At 33.6% G+C, this 22776-nt stretch overlaps 1 protein-coding gene across 5 annotated transcripts in view; it reads right to left on the reverse strand.

Moving 5' to 3' along the window:
* The window catches only part of CFAP47 (cilia and flagella associated protein 47), a 274676-nt gene that overhangs the window by 117863 nt on the left and 134037 nt on the right, over nt 1–22776 (reverse strand). For all 5 annotated transcript variants that reach the window (XR_014956844.1, XR_014956846.1, XM_085585616.1 and 2 more), the window contains one exon: nt 18647–18787. Coding sequence is in view for 3 of the 5 variants with exons in the window: in XM_085585616.1 (XP_085441742.1) it covers nt 18647–18787 (141 nt within the window). In the remaining 2 variants the exon portion in view is untranslated. The remainder of the gene's footprint in view (nt 1–18646; nt 18788–22776) is intronic.

Raw genomic sequence — 22776 nt, forward strand, 5'->3', positions numbered from 1 at the left:
ATCATTGAGCTAAAGAGATCTTCTAAATGTCCATTAAAAGATTCTGGCATGTACAGGACCCTGAGTTTAATCAATTACAAAAAAAAAAAAAAATACACTAAACCAGAACAATACTGCCTTGGAAGCTGAAATAAAAGTTCTTAATTAAAAGACTAAAAGAAAATTAAAGAGTACCCATAGCTTGGGACATCACATTCTACAAGAATGCAGTCAAACTGTAGGAAAAGCTCTGAAATTCAGGTAGAAAACAAAAGAGGAAAGCATGAAAATCAAAGTTCCATTTACCAAGGATATGTGATTAATTTGCAGGACAAAGGGATTTATTGAAGTACAGCAACACGTCCACCAATGAAAGTCTGTACAGTTAAGGAAAACAGAAAAGAGTATAAGCTGCTATTTAAACAAAAAATTTACAAGCCTGCCACCTTCTCCTCAAACCTCCAAGAACACTCCTACCAAAAAACCTCCACCCTCAAGTGACAACATGCTAAGGATCTAAAAAAGCAGTAAGGATTTAAAAAAGCAGTAGCACAACCTTTTCAAACACATCTGAAGCTGGGAGCCTGACAAACTCGGGTTGATCAATGATCAGGGTGGAAAAGGAATGCTCAAGGAAGATAAGGCTGCAGCAGAAAATCTAAATTAATTCTTTGCAGTGGTGTTCATTACAGTGGAGTTCAGGGACTTTCTCAACTCTGGAGCTTGTTTTGAGGGGAATGGTCAGAGAGACTCTTCCCAATTGAGGTTTAAGCAGAAAAGACTGATAAGAAAGTAACAAATCACCTTTGCAAGAAAGTGTTTGCCCAAAAATTGTGCTTTAATGAAAGCTGTCCCTGTCCATGGCAGAAGGGGTGGAAATAGACAATCTTTAGGGTCCCTTCCAACTCAAATCACTCTAGGATTCTGCAAGTCTGTGAATTAAAAGGACCTCAGATATTAAATTATGGTGGTGCAAACCAGCATGTGACCCCTTGCTTAAGTCAGCTTGGGATATGAAGAAATGAAAAGGCAGAGAATGTGTTGCAAATTTTTAGACAGGTCTCCTGCATAAATTCAGAAATTACAAATGTGAGTTTGTTTATATATTCCAGAGAAAATCATTAAGCATCACAATAAGGCAGGGAAGCCACAACACACAAAACTGTTTGAATTCTTTGACAAAATCAGCAGCTGTGTGAATAAGGGAAATGTGGTTTACATAGTACCCTGCATTGCTACATGTCATTACAATATTAGATGTTCCAGCAATTCCTATACATTGCAACCAATTTATTTTTCCATATAGACTAAAAGCCTTCATTTTCTCTCTGACCACACATTTCTCCTTGGTATTCATAGCTTTCCTGAATCACATTTCTGTTCTTCATAACTGCAGTAATATAAAAAATATGGTCTACCTCCCTTCTCTCTTCTCTCTTTAATATACAAAGTCATTTATTCTGTTTAATTTATTTAAAAAATACTCTAAAATTTCTGGTATTTCTCAAAAGCAAAGCTTTCAGGTCAAGTTGCTTTCTCTTTAGTTTTGATATCAAGTATTTTGAGCTATTAAAACCTGTTTCTATGTTAGAAATTCTTGGTTTCTCTTTTTTATTTTTTATGCATTAGAATGCCTATATTAATTTCTCTTTAATTTTTTTCTCAATTATGAAAAATCAAATATTTTTTCTGGCGACCCTAAATAAACTTCTGTACTTCCAGATTACCTTTCTGGGAAACAGCTACCATGTTTGGGAGGGAATACCTTGTATGCATTCAGATATTTTCAATGATTATATTATTTGCATAACACTTGGCATTTCCCTAAAAATTTTAAAATACATTCATGGAAATAGTTTTCTTAACACATGGTATGAACTTGGCAATTCTCTGCTGAAAGAGCATATTTTTATTTTTACAGATGAACCTTTGATTGCAAGTTTCTGCAATTTCTGCTTAGTATTTAGCCTTGAAGTTGTATAAACTTTGATGTTCTGTCAACTTTTATTCAGTGAAAACAAAGCTGAATTGTTGTTTGCTGCCCACTTGCTTTGTTCAAAACACAAAACTCAGGGCTTTATCCTCACTTAGCTAAAAACCTGATATCAAATAGTGACTTTAAAGGTGAGTCCCTGCTCATATCTTTACCCATATAATGTATTTGAACAGGCTACATCAAGGCAAATTTATTGCAAGTATTCTCATTTCCAAGTAATTCTAGACTAATTTTACTCCAAATTTATTCTCTTCCTAAGGCAACCCACAAGACAGAAACTATTTCTTACTCTCAAGACCACTCAAAAGTCACTTCCAAAGCTACAAAGCTTAAGCTCCCTGGAAAAAATAAAACACCTTTAACAGATCAAAATAACAGCAAAAGCTTTTGTAATTTCCTTTAGTTCTAGCTCAGCATTCAAACTCAAAAAACAACTTACATGGCTGAAGTGTAGCATTAAAAATTCATTTTCTAATGTACAGAGCAGAAGGTCAGGAGTTCGGGGATTTCTTTCACCATTTTTTGTTAGAGTTTTTCAGAGTTTTAGTTTACCAGACAGTAGCTGGGAAAGGCTCAATGATCAGGGGCAATGGAGATAAACTCAATATACTCAGGCTGAAACTCAGAGATGGCTCTGTCCCTAGACACATAATAAGGTTATATTTCTCTGTTTCTGTTTTCTGCACACATTTCAAAAGCAGGCAGAAAAAAAAATTGCATAAACATATGCACTCTTCCTTTTCTCTCTACTTTTCTAAACTTCCATTGACATTTTTAATGCATTTTAAGTCTTTTCTTAGGGGCTGAGTTTTGATTTCTTGTGAGATAAACTCCATTTGACTTTAGGTTTGGGTCTCTTATCTCCTCACGCTGGGTCACTGATGACAAATAAAAATCCTTAGCATGCTTTATGCAACCAGCAGGTCATGATCTTGTCAGATCTCATGAAATAAACAAAACAAATTGCAGTCAGTGCTTCAGATGGAAATCACCACTAGAGAGGAGCGAGCACAAAACTTCTGAACATAATAATGCATATACTTCAATATTTAATCACCACCACCTTCTCTTCTAGTGTCTCCTTTGGTCAGCAGATTTTCACCCTGACTAGCTAGGGTCAAGCATCTGTCACTAATGGTTAGTGCAAACCAGCATCTTCCACATGTCAGCTGCTGCATATTCAGTTAGCACCACTGTAAAAAAGCTTCCTAATTTTAAGTTTTTAGAACTCTCCCCAATTACTTTGTAATTTTTTTTTTTTTTTTTTTTTACTATGGAATCACTGGAAACGTAGAAAGCTGTGTGATACCTGTTTCATGTAGTTACCCTGAGCTGGGGGAACAACAAAACAAAAAAAATTTGGTATTATTTCTGTATCCATCTCTTAATGACAAGTCAATTTGTTCAACTAGTATTTATCTACAGTAATTACATTTGTGAACAGACAGTTCTGTATTTAAAACACAGGACTACTAAATTAAAATTTACATGAAAATTAAACTTGAACCTTCAAAAAACATTTCAGGTTAAAACCTCAAACTTCCCTTCCAAACCTCATTCCAGCTTGCATGATATAACAAAATTATTGGTTTTTCTTCCTGAGCCGAATATCCTTTTATTATCAAATCAGTCTGGTGCCTTGTCCTACTTCTCTTCAGTGATACAAATAAACTCTTTCTCCTTTGCCTGATCTCTTCGTTCATTGTGCAATTTTAAAAATTGTCATAAAATCTTTCTTAGCATATCAGTATTTTTATCCCTACACTTTTCATCTTCTATTTTGTATCATGTCCTGAAGAGTTTTCAATTCTGAAATCCTCTTCTTTCCACTCACACGATGCTCTTCTCTACACCCTTGGATAAGATTACCTTATTACCATATCAGCCACAAGCTGAAATTTCTGATCTCTCTGTCCCCTTTCCTTAAATTTACTTTTGATCCTGTGTCTGCCACACCAGCCATTAAATGTTCTGTCAGCTATAAAAAGAACAGATCCTTCTCTCCTGATGGAGACAGGGCTGTCCATCAGTCACCTGAATGACACATCACTGATGATGAAGATTTGCCTTGGTGTCCTGAAAATTGTAGAATTCCAGGGTTTTTGGGAGGGGCTGTGTGTGTGATATGAACTCAATGGAGAAACTTGAATTGTACTGCTAACTAACATTAAATTATTTGAAATATTTCATCCTAATTTTATTGGCTTCTTGCATTGGCATCAGAAATATTATTATTTAAGGAAAAAGCTGAATTTAAGTGATATTGTCAAATTTAATGTGAGTTCTTTCTAAAGCATTTTTGTTTAACATTTGCAGAGTTAATATTGCAATAAAAATTAATAAAGTACATTCAATTCCATTTTTAGATAAAACACTCTTAGATAGGGATGTTTAAGGGTATGGATTTATTCTGGAATAGCAAGCCGAGAAATAATACAGCATGATTTCTTAATTCTCAAATAAACCTTCCTAGGCTGGAAGTAATGAACACTGTCATTGAGTGAGCATCCTTAATGTTGTCTTCATAGGTATACTGCTGTACTTTACAGAATGTAAGACATAAATTAAAAATTATATTTTATCTAGTTTCCTACAATATATAAACATGTAACAGCTTTTAATATGTAAACAGCTCACATGGGAAAAAACAAAATTTAAACCTTTTTGATTTAGAATAAATGATTTTCATATAAATTATGTGAAACAGACTAGCTGTTAATGCCCATGACTCTTTACACTCCTTATTTTTCTAACTGGACTGGCCTTAACCATCTAAAAATTACTATAAAAAGACCTGACATTTCTCTTGCAAACTTTTACTACAATTTTAGTTTTCCTATAATGCTAAATTAAAAAAATATATATTTTTTACAGAATTTTAGGGGATTACTTCAGACTCACTTTCCATAAACCTCCAAGTTCATTCCAAATACAAAACAAATTGCAATAATCAGTCCTAAAACATGTAGAACTTTTAGAAAAATGTTTTGGGTACTTTTGACAGTGTCACTAGATAAATCTAATCAGGTCACATATTGAAGGAAAAACCTGCAATTTTTTCTGTATAGGTAGACCTACCACTCCACTGAAAAAGAAGTTAAATCTTGTTTTAACTGGCTCTAGACACCTCTCTGCACTTTTAATTTCCAAGTATAAAAAAGCTGCTCTTGATTTATGGGGCAAAGCTGCAAAACATTAACTCATTAAGAAAATGTTGCAACCCTATTAAATTAAGAGCTCAAAATGATGCAAAAAGTCAGATATTTATATTCATTTTTACTACATAAGGAATAACTTATCCTTGGAAAGGCAACATTTCTACACCTTCCTCTTCTAGGGAAGTTATTAGTGTGGGGTTTTCACTTTTAGGCTTGGGCTCATGAGTTTCCTCACCTAAGGGTTATACTTCTTCAATAAAACTAATCAATATGTACAGCTTTTAAAAATGATTTTGCATAACCTGGCAAGATAAACTTTGCTCTCAGCTGCCATTTTACCTACATGAACATATCTGAGAAACCCGAACATTTAAATGAATATTCATATCATGCATTCCATGTAACACTACTTGGAAAAATATTTTAATATTCATCAGTCATTAATCTTGTTCTGAAAGGATATGATGTTATAATTCCCCAAGAGCAACTTTCATAAATTTAGAGTGTGCCTTACATTCTGTACCGAGCCTAAGTCATGCAGAGGGACAGTTCTTAAAGTGACTTAGTGACTTAAAGTGACTGAGGACGGAAGACTGCATTAGTTTGCACATGTAAATTGGAATTGATGCAGGAAATTGATGCCTTTGAAATGCTGCAATTTAAAATTAAATTATGATTTGTAAATATTTACTTTATATTAAATAATTAAATACTTAATATTAAATTAATTCAGAATTTTCAAGTTAATATAGTATCTATAGACAAGCTTGGTAAAGAAGGGTATTCTACAAAAGGAAAATCTGCAAGATGGATAAAGGTTCCTTTTCTTCAGGACTTGTCCTAAACCAGGCAAGGACTGTATCTCCAGAGCTTTTTCCACTCAGGAAAATTTGAAAATGGAAATTAGAACATTTTTTTTTTTTAAAATGCAAAATCAAAATCTTATTTTGGCCCTTGGAATTATCTGTGATTGATACAACACAAAGCCCTGCAAAAGTGTCTGACTTTTAAAAAGGCAGAAATCCAGAACCTCTCTTTTTTAAATTCTGGCTTAAATCCAGCTTTTCAAATGAACATCACCACCTTATGGTGGAAACTGAGATACCATTAGCCCATGAAAGACATTCCATTTCCCTAAACTTCTTCAAAACTCTAAGAAGAAGAGAGGATTTTAACTCTAGACAGCTCATTTCAATGAAATGGATCTAATGCTGTTTGTACCTTTCATTTTTGAAGTTCAGTTTTCCATACTATTAATACCACCACAGCATGATGTTCTAACACCATTTTTCAGTCAGACACCTTTATTCTCTAGACACTTTTTCATCTCCATCTCCCAGGTACCAACTTCAAAAAAATCACCCAGCAGATCTGCTGTGTCTATGGGATGTGAAAATGGAAGATGGAAAATATCTTTTTAACTCAGAATATTCTTGATGTCCTTCATAAACTCTCAGTACCTTAATATGATGATGTCACAGCTCTCCCTTTTCCCTTGCAGCTGAGTGATGAAAATGTAAATATGGCAAATATGGTTATTCACCTTGTAGAGAGCCTTTTTTCACTCTCCATTTGGGTTGTGTCCTACACTTATTCAGGGTATGTATCCTTCCTGACATTTAGCCTAACCTGTCTACTGGTGAATAAATATCTATCTGCTGGTACACACAGAGACAGAAATCAGGATCTGATCTCATTAACATGCTAAACTCTTTCTGATGAAATCGTGGCATGGGAATAAACTCAGGGCATGTGACAGTATGTCATCCATGCACTAGTGACATTAATAAATACAGATCTAAAACAGGAGAAAAAAAATCAACAAGAACACAGGTGGTGTATTTGGCATTAGAATCCAATTCCCCTCACCTTCTTGAGCTCTGCAGGCAGCATGACATAGGTGAACACAAAGTATGCAAAGAGTAAGAAAATTGCAAATGCTGAAGAGAAATCCAGCAATTTTTAGCAATAAAAGAGTTAAAACTTCACTGTTTTGGTGGTTTTGGGAGGGAGTGGGAGGAACTGGGGCAGAGGGGCAGGGAAAGGAATATTCTGCCCTAGTAAAAGTGTGAGGAATAATTCTGAGATAATTAGTTCAAAGGATTGTCACAAACCTTACCAATGTAGGTCCAATGTGTCAGTTACATTTCTTACTGTGTCTTCCTAAGACCATAAAGCCACATGCTGAGAAGAACCCCAGACTTTCATAACAAGCCACTGAACACTCACTGAAGAGGTGGGATGGCAGGGACATTTAATAATCTGCTACATAAGGAATCTGCCATGAATAGACCATAGAAAATAAAGCTGGTAGATTTCAAGTGCAATGGTCTGTGTGTTTGGGAGTGACCTGCACCTCACACATATTATGTCACATAGATTTCTCAAAACTCTCCCTTTAAGGTGTTATTTTGTCTTTTATTGCCTGCCTCTATTATTCTTAGTGATGATTAACATGTCTCAAGTGGTTACTTCAAAATCAGACTGCCATCACAAGCAGAATCTTTGTGGTAATTTATGGGAAGATTATATTTTTCAGTTACTGCACAATGGTTTTAGAAGTTTGAATGGCAAGGAAGAAGAACTAGAACTCTTCACTCAGCATAAATTTATATAATTGGAGATTATATAGTGAAGTGATTGTTTAGAATACTATCCCTTTAAAAGTAATGTTTAACTTCTAATGTGAAGATAAGTGATATTTGCTTTAAGACTCACATTTATTTGGTTATTATAATTACCTTCATTCCAAGACCTGGCAGAGAAAGAAGCTGAGATTAAGTGAAGATACTTAGAATAATCTAGTCTAAGAGTTAAATAAGGAAATAATTCCAAAGGGCAAAGAGACAAGAATAACTCAAGAAAGAAAGTAAAAAAAAACCCCACAAAGTAGATGATTCTTAGGCAATTACAAAAAGACACAAAACCACAGAAAAACTTGTACAGCCAATAAGAATTTGAAGTTCAGAAAACAACTATTGTTTAATAAATTATTTTTTTTATTTTCCTTAAAGAAGATTTTTGAGGAAAGCAAATGCTCACAATTTCCATAGGCACAAAAGGTTGCTACTTGGAGTGACCTCTCTGATGGAGAGAGTAACAAGTGGTGGACTTCAGAGAATGCAAAAAGTATCAGTGAAACTTTGCAGTGCTGAAGGTGGAGAAGAAACAGGACAGAGTACCTAGGTCATGAAGTTTTTATTAGTAAATAACTTTGAAGAGTATCCTAGAGTAATGGTAGTCAAAATCCACCAGGAAACAAGTTACTCCTACCAAGTTATACCTAATGCTCACTCATATTCCATAAAACGTCTCAAAACATCTTCATTCACAGTCAAAATCTTTAGCTCACATAAATTGAATTGTGATACTTTGTTAACAAACACAGAGACAGGACTGTGTCAAACTAATGACCTCAAATGCTGTACTACCCTCCCTGCTTCCTCTTACTTCACACAACGTTTAAATTGCTTAAATTAAGAGGGTTTTTTCCCCCGAGGACTACTGCTTTTTCCCAAAAGACTACTGTTTTTTTCTACAATTGCCATATCTGTCTTTATTTCTATTGACCCCATTTTTCTATCTTTGTCTACCTATCCCTTAACTTTGGAACAATCCAAAGGTAACAGAAAAATCCAAAGGGAATGTTGTTTCTGGTTATAAACTTATACGGTCTCAGATAAGAAACAGAAAAAAATATTGCTTATTCCTATTATGCTGGCATATAAAGCTATGAGGGACAAAAGGATCTTACATTTCCCTGTAGGCTCTCTGGAAGGCTGGGAAGATCATCAGTAATATTGAAGGACACACACAAACCCAATATAAAGCATATAACAAGGAAAAGAACAGGAAAGAGAACAGAAGGGAAAGACATTTTGTGTCAAAAGAGCCACCAATATCAATTCCTTGGAAAATAATTTAAATGTATGTGGTAAAATAACCTAGAACTTTTTATTCAGCTTCTTGGCAGAAACAGTATCCACTGGCCAGGTTTTGCATAGAGCTACACATTTTAAGTGTGTAATCTGTGACTTATGTTAGGAAATCATTTGCCAGGTGAACAGCTTGGGCAGCTGTGTCACACAAATATTTTAATATGTCTGAAAAGGCAAAAGCCAGCTCAGAAGTCATGTACACACAGTCACAGCTGATATAGCCTTGGCACAGTAGGTTAAGTTATACTCAGATGATTTCCAATCAGGAAATCCCTTAAAATGATACAGAAGTGTTTTCCTGTTCACATCAGAATGAACATGTAAAATAAACATGTAAACATGTAAAATAGTTTACAAATATATGTAAAAAATGTAAAATAGTTTACAAATATATGCATTCAATAGTCATATTTCTTCAGAGAAAACATAATTTCTCACAGTTCGGGGTTATTTGATTTTTTTCTTTATTACATGATGTTTTATTACATTAAATACTTTCATAAATTTAACATTTTGGTTGTCAAAAACTCTTTAAAATAGAACATCTGACATCAAAAGACTGTAGCCATAAAAAACCAAATATTTAATTAGTATGACTTTAGAATTGGCAAAAATCTTCTACTGAAAAAATATACCAATGTTTAATTAATTTTTGTTTGCAAATGTGATTCATTCATACACAAGTTATTGAATGAAATATGAAAACATGATTGCACATTGGTAAAACACAGATAACGAAGAGTATATTAGTTAAACACAATGACCTATGACAAGGCTAGCAGTCAAGAAAATACGAAAAGACAGCAGAAAAGCAGCAGGTTTGCAGAAGTCTTCTCAATATATGACACTTAGTTATTGCAAAGGCTTTTAAATTTTAAGTCTTAGCAGCAAAGACCTGTTAAAGGTCTTTAACAATCCTCCAGGTGTAATATGCTGTGGTGAAATATACTTCATGCTCTTTATTGTGGAATTCCAACCCTTATTTTATTATTGCCAACATAACATATTAAAAATAAGCTTACTGAGGACAAAGTGAACCCAGCTTTTATTAGTGCTGTGTCACAAAAGCAAACAATTGTTCTTATGAGTTTCAGCACATACAAGGAGCACGAGCATTTCACCTGACAAACACCAATCAATTGAATTACAGAATCTCCCTTGCAACTGTAAAATCAATTGCACTATTTCCCTAAAAGTTTTATATCCCACTGCTTGCAATTCAGCACTTTCAAAAAAGGAAAAAAAAAAACCCAAAAGGATCCTAGAAATGTTGAGTACAACATATCTTCATTTCTATTATATAATGCAATTAGTATTCAAAGATTTTACCCCTTCTAGCTACCAGGAAACTAAATTGACAACATTTCATTCCATATACATGATTTTTAACTTAATCTTTAATTTTAATTAGATTTGATTTTATGATATGAATCTACACGAGACTTCAGTGAGAAGCCAGCTCACTTCCAGACAGGGTTCACTTTTAAATTCTCTACCATACTCAGGCAGGCTCAGTGTATGCAGCTTCCTCTTAAAAACATGCTAATAATTAAAGATAAGAATGCCTATTTCCTGGGTGAAGATAACCCAGAATTATAAATTTTATACCCCAATTAATGATTCCTGACTGCCATTATTAGAAAAAAAAAATGTATTTACAGATCAAAAATATTTTTTTCCAAAATACTGGGGGTTTGCTAAACATATCAAAGTAACCAAAAGCATTTTATCAACTGTAATGTAATCTTACTGCAGTGTTTCATAGGAACACAGCTTGGCAAATGCAAAGGCATTAAAACTGATAAATGTTTATTTTGCTTTTTCAGTATAAGCCTTTTACTTTAAAATGAACCTTTCAAGTTCATTGGGATTTGGATAACTTTCCATTCTAAACTCTGTCACAGAGCAGGCATTTCATCTTATTCCCCTAAGGAAAGGCAAAAAGGCAACACAAAGCAACATCACACACAGAGAAAAGGCAACATTTTTTCTGGAAAAAAAAAATATGTCTTCCCTGAAAGAAGTATTAAATATTTCTGCTGAGCACCCAGGTCATTTTTAGGAAAATAACATGTATTTCTCTATACATCCATAAAATACAAAATCATTTCTATGAAATAGCATCTTGAGCACAATGATGAAGTGGGTAGATTTTCATTAGATTTCAGAAAACATATTGTGGAGTTGTGTGAGCAATTTATGTCTTCAACAACAAAAAGAAATTATGAAGTAAAATTCCATTAATTTTCAAGAAGAAGATCTTTATGCTCATTCAATTCTGTGATAATAAAATCAACCCCTCATTAATTTAATGGATATTGTCTGCCATATTTACAGAAGATCAACTTTATAAGGTTGTTCTTACTAATTTCTCAATATATTGCTGGGCAAATAAGGTGTTGATAACCAATACATCCAGAGAAGTTAGTGAAAGCAATCCTGCAATTCTTTCTAACATTCAATAATAATTAATGTATATCTCACATTATGAAAGAAGATACATTCTTCCTAAGTAACACAAATTTAATATATTACCAGAAATACTAATCACATTTTTACAATTAATTCCAAATTTTAAAAAACTTATTGCAGACACATACACTCATTCTCTCCTGACAGTGTATAAAATATCATTTTTTGCCACAGTGGGAAAAAGTAGTTCCTCAATACTTAAAATTTCACTTAAAATTTCAGTTGTGCCAAGACCTATTAGGACTCTACACACAGAGAAAGCAAAATAAATATTTTGAGAGAGACAATACAGACCATAGCAAATAAAGCACTGTGATGGACAAGAAATATCTACTGTCTGCTCTGTAAAAATATGAGTGTTCCTTTGCTAGTTAGTTCAGCAAACCTACCCCATAACTGAATGTGTGAGAATGCAGGAGTGCCCAGTGTCTGGATAACAAATAATATTCAAAAATAACCTATTCCTAGCTTCAGAGGTAGACAGTGGCAGTAGCACATGGTGCAAGCTTGTCTAGTTACCAAAGTGTAGCATGATTTATAATAATAGTAATAATAACAGCAACAGGAAGAAGAAATTAGATTGGAAGGAGAAATTTGCTTTATTTTCTTCTCCTGTTGGAAATTATACTCTGTGTCAGCTTGAAAACATAATTCGGATTTGATCTAATGTTTTAATTGATATTTCTGAATTGCATAATTTTCAGAAATTTAAAAGAAATGTATATTATTCTGAATATATACATAAACTTTGCTCTGGATTTGTAAATCTATTTATAAATTAGCTTAACTGTTGAATTTTCCAAACAGGCTCTGAGAATGTTTATTCCATTATTTCCTCTGCTTGAGGGACTGAACATAAACCTTGAAGGAAGCTGTTCTCACCATTAGACAATATTGTTGATGTTGCAGTAATTTGAATGCCAAATATCTTGGGGAGAACATCATATTTTTTTGCAAAAGATTAATTTTAATGTTTCATAATATTTAGATTAATGTAAAAGAGTCAATTCATTATTCAGCTAGAAAAAAAATCTCAACACTGTAAGACTTTTTTTAAAATCCCATATTTGGTTTGAACTCTACTTCCTATGAATTGTCCCATCTATTAGGCCATAAAGTTTGACTTTTTCCTGTTTTCTGGCTCAGTGAATACTTTCACAGGTCACAACAATTTTAGCAGAATGACAGGGGAGACTGATGGGGACCTTCCCTCTATCTCTCCTCACCTCATTATCTCCAGCCCCAGACATGCTTACAGGACTGTGAGGAACTGGTAAATATTAGTGCTCTTTTGCATCACCATTATGTACTCTCTGTGTTTATAATTCATTACTTGCTAAAGGGTAAAATAATAATTGTTTGTAAGCCTGACAAGGTAGGAAAGGCAAAATGATGACCTAGAAAGAGCATGTCAAACACTCCTGCACAACCACAAGGGCACTGGCTGCAGGGAGATTGCTGCTCTGTTGCTCATTTCCTCTTAAGTTTCAAAAATGTTATTTTTTTATATCACTCTGAATGATATATATATTCTGTCACAGACAACTAGTAAGGGATTACACCTTGACCTGTCATGTGAGCCCCACTCATTATTTCTGCTAGGGATTTTGTTTTTCATTAAATGGGCTATTAATTGAAAAAATTCCATACATTGACATTTGAGGTCTGCCAGACAGGAAAGAATGATGTATTTCTCAGTAATACAGTTTACAGCATATACAGACTTTCAAAACAAGTATAATGCACATCACAGACATTTAAATTGAGTAATAAAATTTAATCTCTTTATATGCAAATGCAATCCTACATGCTATGATATCCAAAAATATGCAGATGTACAGGTTTACACGAGGAGTGACTAATTTGTGGTTAGGGCAGATGCAACATTACCTGCCTTCTCAGCAAAACAATATTACAACACCTGCTGCAGGAAGGGTGATGCAACCTGAAGTTCAGCAGCAGCCTTACTCTGTGAGCAATTAGAGATTGCTCTTGCTATTAATTTTAAATGGGCTACCATGAATTGTTTGCACAGATTTTTAATTGCACACAGTACCATGCCCCATGAAATTCCATGTGGGCCATAGGTCCTTTAAGCATTGCTCTATCTGAATTGTTTCAAAACAACATGTTGCTTTACTGGGAGGATCAAGCTGTTATGAGTCTCAGAAGGGCACAGGAAAATTCATAACAACCAGAAGACTGCAGTACTGCAGAAGAGCACCTACTGAGAAAGCCAGCAGTAACTGAACAACCTTTTTGACAAAGGAAAAAAGCATAAAATAGTCTAATACTTAATGTTCTACATATGCTATACCATTCCCCAAAGCTTGTATGCATTGGCATAAGTATAGCTGCAAATGTGAAAATGCTATTAAAAAATCCCTAAAAACAAAGCAAATAAACAAAAAAACCAAAACCAGAACTAACAAAAAACCCACAAACAAACCAAGCTGTGGTTGGTATTTTACATTTGCAAATATGTATGCAAGTTACATGGGGATTATTTTCTCTGCTGAGCTCTTTACTTCTTCTCTGAAGAGGGAGACAAACTAATCTGAAGCTGGAGACACCATGCATGAACATACAGAATGTAGATTGGACTAAAAAATACCTTAACTACCCAATCAAAATTTATGGGCTGGTAACTCAAATTGATTTTAAAGAATAGTCCTCTTAAAAAAAAATTATTTCCAGAAATAAATATGCACGTGAGATGTATCAATTATATTTTAATATCTTAAAGGTACATTAAACACCTTACTACATTAATACTGAATAAATCCTATAATTTACCATTGTATCCTTAGGTCTTATTATCTTTTTAAAAAAATATAATGAACAAATGCTAAACTTTTTTACATTTTTGAAATCCTGAGTACTGTTTACCTCTTAATCATTTCAACAGGTGCTAGAATGAAGACATTAATTTACTGTCTTCCTTATATGAATGCCCCATAGTGCTCCCACAGATGTTCAGCCCTCAGGGATTGATTTCAAACTTGGAAGCCCAGGAGAACCACATGTGCAAGTACCATTACCTCCCAAAGGCATCTGATGCTCAAAGAATCACTTGGAAGTTTTTAAACTCAACAGGAAAGACACTCAACTCAGAGACATCTCATAAGAACAACAATGACAATGGGCTAGAAAACATTGCCTGTCCTTGAAAGCCTGGTTGAAGTATAAATTAGCTTTAAAAAAAACACTAAACCAGGCTTTGCCAAAATTAATGTCTGGCTTGGCCCCTCTGACTGTGCTTCTTCATCATGGCATATTTACAAGTAGTGTATCTTTCTGATGTTTAGCCTTTCAAGCACAAGGAAATTCAAAAATCTGGCAATGACCTAAAAACCTAAATGCATTCCATAAGACAAACAAAGTGGGAAGTACAGTCCTTGGATAAAGGCATAAGACAACAGCCCATGCAAAATTCCCCAATCTTGTACAAACAAACACTGAGAGACATCCCTGCTGGCAGGAGCACTGAAAGCTGTGGCTGAGGTGCCAGGTCTGTGCTGAGTCCTGCTGCTGGACAAAGTGCGAGGGATGCTGAAGAGGAGAGGGGGATTTGCAGCTGCAGGGAAGGCTTTTAACCATTGCAGCAGCCACAGCAACTTCACACACTCAGCTCCCATTTCCAGGGGATGATTCCTGGGAGCAGAGTGGGTCTGGCAGAGGCTGAGCCAAGAACCATCCCTGCAGCCCATAGGCTGCACAGCCAAGAGCACAACACAGAGGGTTTGGCCAGGGCTGTTCAAGAAGTTACCATGGGCTCAAGAGTAGAAAAATTTCTTCTACTTTGAGAGTTTAGGAAGCTTCACTCCTATAGGAGGAGTGTAGCATTTATTGAGACTGTGAAACAAACACCTATTAATAGCTAATATTTATTTCTGATTTTAGCACTTTATAATACAGGAATATCTATAGATAAACTTACATGAAAGACAAGGAGCATTCTACTTTCAGTCTTAGCAACCACTTTGCCTTGTTTTACTTTTGGCTGCCATGAGAAAAGAAACCCTGGGTTCTCCTTTCTTCAAAAGCAGAATTAAGTTTTGGGAAGAACTGAAACCCCACATCAGTTTAGAAAGGGACAAGCCCCTGTCACTACATCTGCTCTGCAGACATTTTTCTGTTTGGGTTTTGGCTTGTTTTCTCTTTTTTATTTCTTGTACAAGGCAGCATAACAATGATTCATCATGAGGAACTGCTGTGTTTCTTGCAGCAAGAACTAAATGTGGTTTTTCTTAAATATATCTAAAGAAGAAAAAATACAAAAGGATTTCAGAATCCTTAGGTTTTTGGAAGAGCATGAGTGATTTTGATAAAAATTATAAAAAGAACATATGAAAGCACAGAAATAATTGCCTTTTTCTGCATTTCTACCTACAATGTAATTTGAAGAAGGAAAAAAAAAAAGGTAAATAAGAACATCTATATCTACATAATGCATAAGTGTGGGTACCTGAAATGTGTATAACAAGGTAGCAGTTTCTAGTATGTTTAAAAGGAGTAATTTTCCCTGAATAACAGCAAGACACAAAAGCTTGGTGAACATGTGTTTATTCCTAATCTTATTCAGCTATGGAAAACCTCATACTTGATTTGAGCTACACTGATTTCAGTCTGTATATTCATTTTCTTTACATCAGAAGTCCAGTACTTTTTACAGTGCTCTGGGAATATTCACTTCCAAGATTCACTTCATTGTGTGATGCCTCTGGTCAAATGCAAGGGGTTTGCATTCTACTATTGGTGCACACTTTGCAATTCATAAATCCTAAATCTTGGAAACATCCATCAGTAATTATACTATGAAAAGTCATACAATAAAAATAAAAATTAATTTTAATGTAAAACTAATGTAAAAAATATTGGTGTAAAAGAAACCTGTGCAGGATAAAGTTAAGACTTTGTTAGTTTCTCTTTGAAGTAAGCTGAGAAGAGGACTATCATGTATTTTAGACCAGGTCTGGTTGCATAACATCTCTATTTAGCTATTTTCAGCAGGTACCTTCCACAGCTGCAGAAGTGACAGATGTCTAGTACAAGTGAATGCTTGTGATTACAGATAATATTTTGTGAAATGAGTAAATGCAGTTGGTGGGTTTAAAGGTGAGATTGAAGCTTGGGATGTGAGCATTGCAAAGGTATCTCCTCTGCACTGAAAAAGAAACAAAATCTTTAATTAAGTGACACAGAACTAGGGAAAGGTCATGCCATGTCCTACTTTAAGTTCACTCAGGAAAGAAATCCTAATAATGCCCTAAACATTGCCAGCAGTCCTGCAGCTTGAGCCAGCACAGTTTACTAGAAACATGTAGGTCACAATAAGATAAAGATAAAACACTATAGAGTTGCACAAAAATAGCAAAAAATGGCAACTGAAAGAGAAGATGAAGTAACTTGAGGCAGCCACATAGGAATAAGGTGTGCAGACTGCTCCAATTACCAATGGGATTCTCTGGGTGGGAGTGATTATTTCCATGTAAATTAGTGTGCAACAAAAGAGAAAGCTGATTTAGGGCTGATTACCTGGCTTCTCTCAGCAAGTTATTAGACTGATATTTCATGGTATTATTTATTGTCTTTTAATGTATCAAACATGTTTGAAATTTTAAATGCATAAATAAACCAATCAGTCTCACATTGTCATTAGGGAATCACATGAAGCAAAAGTATTACCAGGAATGATAATAGCAAACCATGAAGTTACATTGGATTTTCTAAGATAAACACCCTCCTTTCATATCAGTGACAGGGACAGCACTGAGACATCCACTCTCCTAAACTATTTTCTTGCCTAACCTTCTATGTTCAGTTACTTTCAATTACAGCCTTTACTAGTTTTGGACTGATAATTCCTAAACTTGCAAATATCTCATAAGAAAAAATGTTTCATTTGAGCAATTGAAGCTTAACTAAATTCATTTAAATTCTCAGGCTTTCAGTAGATTTGAAGATTATCTCCCGTTTACCTGGTATCACCCTTTATGTTGTTTTTATTAATAATTCCACTTAATATCTGGAAAATTTATAATTCTTGTCTCTACTGTATTATCTGCATATATCATATTAATTTAATCCTTTTTAAAATCCTTCTTCTGGATGTTGCATGAGTTTTAATGTCATCCAACTTACATGTTGCTGTACAGATTATTAATAGACTATAAAAGAACAGACTTTCTGATATTAACATTGACTTGACTCAAATTATTTCTAATTTATTGATAAAATTACTTTCTAATTCTTTTTAGAGCTTGATAAATTCTAGTTTAAATTTAAATAGAAAATACAGTTATAAAGACAAAGAGCCAATCTGCCAACCCTTCTTAATTTCCTAAAAGTTCAATATTGACTAAACCAACTTTTTTAATTTAAAACTTTCCTTGATAGAAGGAAAGTTGCTTTCCTTGCAAGAAATATTCTTTAATCAATTACAAAAAATGCTTGATAATTTAGAAATATACCAAATTAGATATTAAAAGCATAAACAACATAGTTCTGTAGGCAAAGTTATACTTGCAAATATAAATAGGAAAGTGGAGAAATTAATCTAAAAGCAAACAGCTTTGTCTATTTGGTGTAACCACAAAAGTGTTCTTCTGGAACACTTGAAATCTCAAAAGTAATGCAGATACTGCTTAGAATAAAGCAGGTGGTGACAATATGAAAGTAAATAGGTATTCTGGAATCTTCTCTTTTTGATTTTATTGTACCAAAGGAGTATCTCTGTCTGACTGTTATAAGGAATTTTTTTCCACAGTGTAAAGAAGTGGAGCAATATGAATTTCAGAAAAGGCCTGCTTTGACATCAGCACTCACAGTATTATTGGAGAGTTACAAAGAAAGCATTAAAAACATTCTGCCCCTCTCCAACAACAAGCAGCAGTCAGTGATGTTGTAAAAAGAGGGGGGGGAAAGGAAAAGAAAAAGCTCACCTTAACAATGCATTAAAATGCTTCAGAAAGCAAAAAGAATAATTTCATATACTTTTTTTTTGTAGGCTGTGCATGCTAAATATTCATTTAATTTTAAACCACATTATGATGTAACTTTATGAAAATTGACAAGAAATACATCCATAATAACAAACATACCAATTTTAGCTGCATCAAGAGCTGTTGAAATCCTTGGTGACTTTTTCTGAAGGGCCTTTTTTTTGCCATCTGTTCTCTGTGGTGAGCTGCTGCCTTGAGGCTGCTGCTGGTCTTCATCTTGAGCAACAAATGAAATTACACCTAAAACAAATAGATACCAGGTGTTGTATTACCCAGGAATTAGCTGCACAAAACCAGACTGCCAGACATGCACGAGTATTTCCTCTGTTCAAAACTAATACAAAATGAAGTAAAGCTTCCATTTCAGGTGTCAGCCATCCAATTATAATTTACTATATTAAAAAATATCTCTTGAGTGAGTGCAAGGAATTAACCATTTTCTGTCCCCAAAGAGCTCTTCTGCTTGCCTGAAGAGATCCATAATGAGCACCTGAAAAAGATCAGTAGTAGGAAATGCAATACAAACAAGGACTTCCTAAAAGTTACAAAATCTGGTGATCACTAATTGGATTTTTCCCAGCTCAATTTTCTGTGCACAGTCTTGATTGTTTCTTTTATTTCTTTTTCAATCACGGTGTCTCATTCTACTGCTATAAGAGAATTGCAATATTTAAAATATTCCTTTGATACATTTTTGTATTGTATGTTAAACTGTAATGAAATATGACAAGAAAATAAAATACAGAGACCATAAAGCCTGAATTTATAAATTGCCAGATCTCTATTTAATAACGTAAAATCCAGTAGGTACAGGGTGTCTTTAAATAATATTAATGTTATTCTAGAAGATTTGATATACTGGCTTTAAATTAGCAGGATTCATTTCTTCCACTTTGTGCCTCTAAGAATTTTAAATCTACACAAACTTTTGAAAAGCTATAGAATATTCTTCCTGCATCTAAATTATTATCCTTCAATATTTAAATACATTTTTGAGAGTTTCTAAGCCAAAATAAATACATTTTTCTGGTGTAATTCTTGGTTCATAGAAAATCTGAGGAGGTGACTTAATTTATGCTATTATAGTAAGAAATGTTCTCATTGTCATTATTAGAATTTATGTGAAACATCTCCAAAAGGGAATTTGTTCACTGTGTCATACCAAGGACTTGAGAAAACTATTATTAATGGAACTTTTAAAATTTGAAATTGGGAATTCTTATGAGAGTCCCAGAACAATTTAATTTGAAAATATCTGTATCTAATGGTATGCTTTGTTTCTGCAGCTTTGAGTGGGGCAGAGGTGTGACATGACAAACACTGACAAACTATTCCTACTAAGAACGATTACATTAAATGATTATAAGGAAGAATCTCTTTTTCTTTGAGAGACAGTAACTGAGAAGCACAAGTATTAAACACTGAAGTTAAAAACAAAATTTAAAAAAAATTGAAAGAGGTTTCAATCCACAGGAACAATATAATATATAACTTCAAACTTAAAGAATAGAATCCCAAATTTTCTTTCATCAAGAATATTCTACTTAAATACAAATGAACTAAACTAAACTAATTAAAAACAAACCAAAAGAATTTCTAATTAAAAAGTTTTAAAAAACTACTAAAATTACTCTCATTAAGTAAGTCAGAACTTGGGTCTAAATAGGCAGAGGAGTGACTACAATTTCAGGAAATTATTGATTTTTTTTTCTTTTAAATCTTAAAGATAAGGTAAATGTGCAAGAAGGAAAAAATAATAAAACCATTATGGAAAGGATAATGAAGACTGAAGAAAATGCTCAAGGTATATAAATCTTAATGTAAGGGAACACATGGAATGGCACTAATAGGAAATGGATCACTGGATAAATGACTAATTAATGACTAATGACCATAGGATACCGACTAACTAATCTGATTTCACGTCTTAATATAAAATCTTAGTATTATTTTTCTATCAAATCACAATATTAGAGAGAAGCAAAGTGAAAGAGAGAATTCATTATTTAAATACCGATCCTTGCCATCAATGTGCTTAACAGTTGTCAACAATTAGAAGAAAATGAGTAAAATATGCAAAATTATAGCTTTGAAGTTGATAAAAAGTCTTGGCTAAATTCTAATCAATACATTCATAAATTCTATCAAATTCTTACAGTAAAGAATATTTTGTTACACTTAATTTTAAATTTTTAGTAATTTTTCCTTAGCATTCTTCCTTCCAGTGACCATGGAGGACTTTCTTTACCAATTTTCTGTATTTCAGAATCACGAATTATTCATAAATGAGTGTGGGAGAAAGAGGGTCAGAACAGGAGTAATCACAGGAGCAATTTAAGTAATGAGATAGTAAAACAGAGAGTGACTTTTGTTCTCTGCACAAAACATGGCTTCAGAAGCAACAAAATAATTTGCTGAAGCACTTGAATAAGTAATTTTTATTTGCAGCAAATATTGGAATGCTCAAAAATTCCAAAATAATAAATTACTAATGCTCAAGAATATTTCAAGAGCTTTGAGAGGAACTATGGTAACTAAAAACTACTTGAATTGCTAAAACACTGTGGTGATAATCCACCAATTGCATGATCAAAAAATCAGTGAAGAATTGCAGTATAAGTGCTGACACTCCATTTTCCTCCTTTATGAAAACCAGAGCTCAAACAAACAGAGTTAATAACAATGAGGTTATAATCTTGATCGATAAAGGTGAATTAATTGATGCAGTGAATACAGATCTCTACAATGCTCTCAATTAAATCTGTCAAAGTACTTCTAGAAAAAGTAATGAGTTTTATTACAGATAGCATACATTGTGTAACTCAGTTTATCTGCTTAATCTTAAAATATTCATAAATCATCTTTCGTAATTCTCATGGGCATCAAAGTATCTACTACTGGCTCAAAGCTATTTGAATTTTTTATTAGGAGAAAATAAAAGAAAATCATTGCTGGCAAGAACTGCAAATAACAAAAGAAAAAAGGTGTATTAATTTCATGTCAAATCTAAAATGCAAAATCCTTATCACTGAGGACAGTACATAGTATGAGCTGCATGACTTGAGTATATAAATTAAAGCAGAATATTTTCCAAGGAAGTATTCCTAATTAGAATGCTCTCCTGGTTTGGGAGTAAATGGTGTAACCCACTGACCCTTATTGGATCCTAAGATAGCAGATGATACATAAATATATTAATTTATTCAAATTATGGGCTACAAAAATATTCCTGTCAAGAGATGTCTTGCAGGATGAGAAAAAGAGCTTTATACATGGAAGAGTAATAAAAAGTACTTTGTGCACTATGAAGTCATAAATAATACATTGGAAATGTGCAGGAACACTGCATCAATAAATGACAGATTTCAAATAAATACAAAAAGCAATTTTACATTTTTCATTTGGTTCTGCTGAGCTTGGCTTCTTTGCTTTTGAAGAGCTTTGACACAGAAAGTTCTGGTCTTCTGGCTGTGAATGCACAGCCATCTTACAGAACTTTTACTTATCAGTGCATCTCACTTTTCATTATGGATGCTACAAAACAACTGATAAATGATAAACTTTTCATGCACAACAGTCCTCAATGTTAGTTGTTTTTTTTTTTTTTAATCCAGTTGTTCAGTTATGACTTCGGTGTCACACATCACACAACAGTGTAACTTGCCAAAATGTCATGGCAGGCAATTTTTAAAGACCAAACCAGACTTCACTTACACCCCAGAGATACAATTCCCACTGATTCAACTTGCTACAGAATTATGGCATCATCATCTATTTTAGAAAATTACTCCTTAGCTGTATTTATATATAAGTACATAGCTGTACATATATATATATATATATATGTACATATATATATAGATATATGTACTTAGGTGTACATATATATAAGATATCAAACTTGCAAATATGATCCTAAACTTGTAAAAGCAATAATACAAGTATTTATAGAATTCCACTGAATGTTAATAATTAAAATTTACATAAATTGAGGACATTATATTTTTGCTGACACATCATTGATTTACAAACTTTCTTGGTCAAAACATCATTGCATATTTTCTAGCTTTACTAGCCAGTGCTGAAACATTTTATACAACTACAGTCCAAATATTAATACCAAAGCCCTGCTTTCTATTGCTTCAGAGAAGATGCACCCCTTTAAAAGGAGGCAGGCTATTTTATTTCTCAATAAAATTGCAATTACAACACTCCATGTTAGACTGACT

Source organism: Lonchura striata, chromosome 1, assembly GCF_050655825.1.
Source record: "Lonchura striata isolate lonStrDom1 chromosome 1, ASM5065582v1, whole genome shotgun sequence".
In the NCBI taxonomy this organism is placed as follows: Eukaryota; Metazoa; Chordata; class Aves; order Passeriformes; family Estrildidae; genus Lonchura; species Lonchura striata.